The sequence below is a fragment of the Rhinichthys klamathensis genome, unplaced genomic scaffold (genome assembly GCF_029890125.1).
Source record: "Rhinichthys klamathensis goyatoka isolate OS25496 unplaced genomic scaffold, OSU_Roscu_1.1 h1tg000405l_1, whole genome shotgun sequence".
In the NCBI taxonomy this organism is placed as follows: Eukaryota; Metazoa; Chordata; class Actinopteri; order Cypriniformes; family Leuciscidae; genus Rhinichthys; species Rhinichthys klamathensis.
Genome location: NW_026606906.1, coordinates 649,112 through 655,111, shown reverse-complemented (window position 1 = coordinate 655,111; position 6,000 = coordinate 649,112). Strand labels below are relative to the sequence as shown.

The 6,000-nt window shown below is 38.4% G+C and overlaps 1 protein-coding gene across 1 annotated transcript; it reads right to left on the bottom strand.

Moving 5' to 3' along the window:
* Window positions 1-149: 149 nt before the first annotated feature.
* LOC130070380 (uncharacterized) lies at window positions 150-5,140 on the bottom strand. Its single transcript, XM_056234752.1, has 7 exons — window positions 5,035-5,140; window positions 4,396-4,614; window positions 3,411-3,587; window positions 3,125-3,307; window positions 1,264-1,694; window positions 422-659; window positions 150-292 (listed from the first exon to the last, which is right to left on the bottom strand). The coding sequence occupies exons 1-7, from the start codon at window positions 5,138-5,140 to the stop codon at window positions 150-152; spliced, it is 1,497 nt and encodes a 498-aa protein (XP_056090727.1).
* Window positions 5,141-6,000: the final 860 nt, after the last annotated feature.

The following is a 6,000-nucleotide window of genomic DNA, read 5'->3' as shown; positions in this document are numbered from 1 at the left end:
AATCTGGCCTTGCTGTAGACTAACTCAGAAATACAGCACTTTTGAATGTTTAAATAGGATTTAACATATCATTATGTGGTTCTTTAAAAGCTGTTTTTATGTCGTTCAGGATGGTTTTTGTCATGTAAAGCACACTTTGCTGTTGAGTGTCAAACCTTGAGCACTGTTTTTGTGACGGTCTTCTTGAAGTCTGCCTTCACGGTCTGGTACTCCATAGATTGCTGATCTAAAGCGATCACCTTTAACAGGTCACTGTGACTCATGTTGTCCCAGTTGATGGGCAAAGAGAAATCTGAAATGCAAAATATTGAGGGTTTTGATTCAGTTATTATTTTCAAGGATGTTTAATTTCATATTATAGATGTCGATCAGTGGTTTTAATCTGAGTTCATATGCTCATATTTCATGAAAGTGTCCTCACCTAAAAGGTTCTCCAGTCGTTTGAGAGACGTCACGTGTCCTGAACCACATGCTGTGGCCTCCAACTTTCTCAAATCCACAGTCCATTTCACACCCTGTGCATCAATAATTCCATCTTTCACATCTTCTCTCTCAAGCTTATAATTCTCCTCTGGGGGCACCTTCTGCCAAACGCCCCGTGGTCCCAGAATGCACCATGTGACTTGAGTGAAGAGGGATGCTTGGTCCTTCTCTCTTACCTACAGTTTGAGAGAAAAAGTGGCACATTAATTTTATTAACAATTTTCTTTGCTCATTTGTAAAGCTATGGTTTTAAGTTACACATTTTTATTGCAACTATCATTTGTTCCTGTGGTTGATTAAAGGTTCACTATGTAACTTTTTTGTTCAAAATGAACAAATTTATGTCATGCTCAAGCGATTTCCTCAAAATTATATTTAAATTATACATGCACTACATTTAATTATATTGAATGCATTATATGACCGTGATTTTGCCAAGTAAGACATGTTCCTGGATCAACATATTTTGTTGATCCTGGAATAACATTCCTGTCCCAAAATTTAGTCTAACCATATCCCTACCCCTAAACCTACCCCTACCCATAACTTTTCCCTAAAATCAGAGGGAAATGACAGGTGAATAACACTGATGTTGAAGCACCTCACCCTGGTTCTAAGCCTAAACTTGACATAAACTGTAAACTTGTCCCTCAAACCTGATTGGTTGATTGGAAAGTTGTTCCAGGATAAACAAAGATTTTGATCCAGGAACATGTCTGGTGAAATCAAGTTCACCGATTGTCTATAGTGCTAATTTAATTTTAATGTTGTCTTACTCACCTGTCTGCGAAGTGCATCTTGTATCAGTCTAACCACCTCATTAACTCCATCCTTCAGCCCTTTCAGTTCCCATCCTCCAGAGCTGCTCTGTTCCAGCTTCAGGTGCAGGGAATCGACTTTAGAGAGCAGCTGGTTCATCTCATCCTGAGTGAGACGTTCAATCTCCTCTGGGTGGAAAGAGTGTGTGGAGCACTGGCTCTCATACGCCCGCTGGAGTTCTCTGCAGGCATCACACACTTCATTATCTGTGTGACCGATCACTAGAAATGCTGCTGTGTTCTCTGTGACTGGCAAAGCACTGACTAGAGAACTCAAGTCAAGAGAGTGTTGTAAAGAAAATGATTGTGATCTGCGTGATTGTGATCTGCGTGATATAGTTGATCCACTGCGCCCTCTGGAGGTTACGTTTGTTGGTACAAGTGGTGCAGGAGCTGAAAAAGGTGAAAGTGCAATATTGTCAATAGAGTGATGCAGGAATGACGTATTTTTGTAGGCCAAAACTAGGAAACGAGTTAGCATTTAAGCACTTTCGGTTCCATCGTCCAGAAGTCAATGTTGTTTTGAATGGGTTTGTGGTGAAATGCCTGAAATAATGTCAAGCTCAAGATAATTTCACGCTTTATTCTATGACATAAAATACATCAGTAATACAATAATAAAAATTATAAAAAAAAAAGCTTTTACCTTAAGTCATCTGCTGACTTCACTTTTGTAACCTCATTGGGTCTCATTCATGAAACATTCGTAAATATACGAGTAAATATGCGAGTGATTTGCGCGTAAAGAGACATTCCCGAAAACTCTTCTCCTGATTCACAAATACTTTGTAAACGTCAGATGTGATAGTGAAATGTGTGTGTGTGTTAATGAATTCCAATCAGTCGTAAATGGGATGCGCGTGCACGTTCATTCTCAATTACCATAAATCCCGCCCATTAAATCCGACTGACAACTATATATGGGCATCATATTATGACATGAATGCGAATGAAAAAAAAATTGTCAAATGCAGAAATTGAAGTTTTATTATCAGAAGTTCATTCAAAACGCCACATTTTATTTTCAAGCGTACATAGTGGCATATCGGGTCCTTAAAAAAAAGGAAGCTTGGCAGCATATTACAGATGCAGTTAATGGAGTTTCATCTGTTAATCGAACATTCCCAGAAGTGAGAAGAAAATGATTCGACATTAAGCTTGAGAGCAAAAAACGAATTAGCTCACTTTGGAAAAATAGTATTCAAACTGGAGAAGGACCACCATCGCAGATGCTAATACTGGCTCTCATAATAAGAAAAAACGTATGTAATTACTATATATAATATTTTTTCAAAATGCTGTGCAAATATGTACCCGATTAAGGTGAATTAAAATGCAGCCTTATTAATGAGCAAAACGTTCGGGTGTTAAGCGCACTATTTACGCGTGGCTGGGAGCAGGTGTAGATTTCTTGTGTACCAACTAACATTTGGAAAATACGAACATTTTAATGAATCCGAAAATTTACGCCAGAACCACTTTACACACGATTTACACAAAAATTCGTTCTGCTCGTGTTTCATGAATGAGACCCATTGTGTTTATAATTGTGCTCTTGCAAACTATTCTAACTCGTTTGTTGGTCACAGCTTATTTTCTAAAATAATCCAAAAGCCAAATGGAAAAATCCTAATAGCTTATTGACAAGGGAACCAGGGTGATACTAATGCCTGTGTTGACTTACAAAAATACATCATTAATGTCTCACTGTAAAACACTGTAAAAGCATTAACAAAAACTAAAATATATTTATTTAAATGCATGACATGGACATGTATAATAAAAACTGTTATTGCCTCTGCATGGCACAGATTTAGCCTCACCTGTCAACTGTGTATTACCACCAAAGATTTGCTGTGCCATCGCTTTAAACTCCAGGAAAACATTAATCTTCAGCAGAATGATCCGAATAGTTCTGAGATATTGAAGATTAGCTCCTTGAACACCATCCTTTACTCCCTCTAGAATAGACTTGGCAACCACTTTTGCATCCAAAGCTCCTTGTCCTGCAAGTATTTTTTTCCAGCAAATAGAAAAAAACCCCCAAAACTGACTTTAAAGACAAATCGGAATTTTTTTTGGATTACAAGTAAAAATTATTCTACTGACCAGCACAGATAGCAGGAATGGCCACAGACCGGTAGCGGCCGTGTTCACATTGAACCACTATTGCTTTCGCCAAGGTCTTGATAACACTGGCGTCCCTCTCTCCACAAACATGCATGATTGTCTTACATGGAAATCCTCCTGGCGGGGTCGTAAATATCTGTCCACTTGTTACCTGAGCTGGAGAACATATAATAGGGGTGTTAGATGACATGTTGCATATCATTGCTGCCTTTTACATTTCTGCAGTTAGCAGACACTTTTATCCAAAGATAAATGCGCCAAAACATGACAATTCACAGGTAGAGCGAATGTTTGATCATGTCCTAACAAGGCCACATATTAAGGTCTGAGTAGATTAGACGGTAAGCAAACAGTCAGTTCTCATAATCAATGTGTTGAATGCAGGAGAAATAGGCAGGAATAAAGATCTGAGAAACTTTGACAAGGGCCAAATTGTTATGGAAAGGTATATATATCCACTCTGGACCCTTGCCAGTTCGCGTACAGACCGAACAGGTCTACAGGCCGTCAGCACAGCAATACACACAGAAGGCGGCTGGCCTTGTGAAATGGTGTCAGGACAACAATCTCTCCCTAAATGTTAGTAAAACAAAAGAGATGATTGTTGACCCACGGAGGAGGAGGAAGCAGCACCCATCACTGCATATTGGAGAGACTGCGGTTGAGAGAGTGAGCACATTCAAATTTCTTGGTGTTCACATATCTGAACCCATCATTGGAAGAGCCTTAACAATGCTGGAGAAGATCTACCAGATCAGGGTCAACAGGAGGGCCCACAACATCATTAAGGATAGTAGCCACCCCCAGCATAACCTATTCACACTTCTACCATCAGGAAGACCTCAGCCATTAACAAGGCTTTAGCCTCCATGAGATGCTGGGCTGTGTGGGTTTGGTAAAACCTCCTTACACCTTACAACAATTGCCATTTTTGCCTCTGGTGTTATGTAATGGCAAGTCACACCAAGATATCCGTCCATATTAATGGAGGACCACATGTTAGCCGTAAGGCTAACAAATTCGGCCTTTTGTAGGTCCTCCATTGTCTTCTCCTTGGCTTTGTCGTACCTTTCGCTGACCATTGCTTTAAGCACCTTCCGGGATGGGAGGACATAGCTTGGATCAAGCTTTTTCACAAAGGCCCTGAATCCCTCATCCTCCACGATGGTGAAAGGTGCAGATCCTTCACCACCATGTTTAGAAGAGCCTCATCCAATTCCCTCTGTCTGCCTTTTAAAAGAGAAGATAAAACATACTTTCAGACAAATACATGAAAAAAATACAGCTTCAAATAGTGCACAGCTATTAAAAGTAGCATACTGGTTCATTATTTGGAAACCTTTCTAAACAAATTTAGGTTATGAACTTTTATGCTCAGTGTGCAGAGAAAAATGTAATGTAATGTAGAACTACAACAATTACGAAAACCAAAATGATGTCGTCACTGGCAGTATATTGGGTACTCATATGTAGATCTATAAAATGTATATTCACACAATATTATATTATACTATATTCACATTGAAGCTATTTTTAACATGATTGGCAGTTGTGATTGGTCCCAAAAGTTTGTAATTATAATTATATTTCAAACAATGCATACCTTGCTTAGATGGCCCAGCAGTGTCAGTAGCAGGCCTGGGTACAGGGGGAATGCCATCCTCTGCACCCTGCAAAATGGCAGGATGAGTGCTCCTCAAATGGCGCATCATGGATGATGTATTGTTGCAGTAGGCGAGCTGCCGATCACAATACACACATCTCACTTTATTTAGGGTTTCTAAATGGAAATGCTCCCACACCACAGATGTACGGCATCTCTTCTGGGGAGCCTCCATTTTATCTATCTATCTATCCAAATCTATCTAGATATGTATCTCTAATCTATCTATCTATCTATGTAATTAGATATATGCATCTACAATCTATCTGTCACGTTGCGGAAGGAATGAAGCGGAAAGTGAATCCAATCGCAAGCACATTTATTAACAAAACAAAGAGGTAGTCCAGGGTAAACGAAAAACAAAGAAACTCCAGGAACAAGGAAACAGCAACCATTACAATATTAAGAACTCACAAACACTGGAACAAGACACAGGGTTTAAATACAGAGACTAACAAGCTAAACAAGATAACAAGAGGGCGTGGTCAATCAGAAACACCTGGGGATACCAATAAACTAGAAAAACTACAAAGGACTACAAAACATGACACAGAACAGGAAATAACTAAATTTCACTCAAGACAAGGGAAACACAGACAGAAATCATACATGAACCCACACCGTGACACTATCTATGTATTTAGATATGTATATATAATATGTATCTATAATCTATCTACTGTATGTATTTAGATATGTATCTATAATCTATGTATCTATAATCTATCTATGTATTTAGATATGTTTCTATAATCTATGTGTCTATAATCTATCTATGTATTTAGATATGTAGCCTATCTTTAATCTATCTATATATGTATCTATCTATCTATTAATCTAGCTGTCTATATATATTTATTTCTATGTATCTATTAATGTATTAATACATTTAAATGTATTTCTATG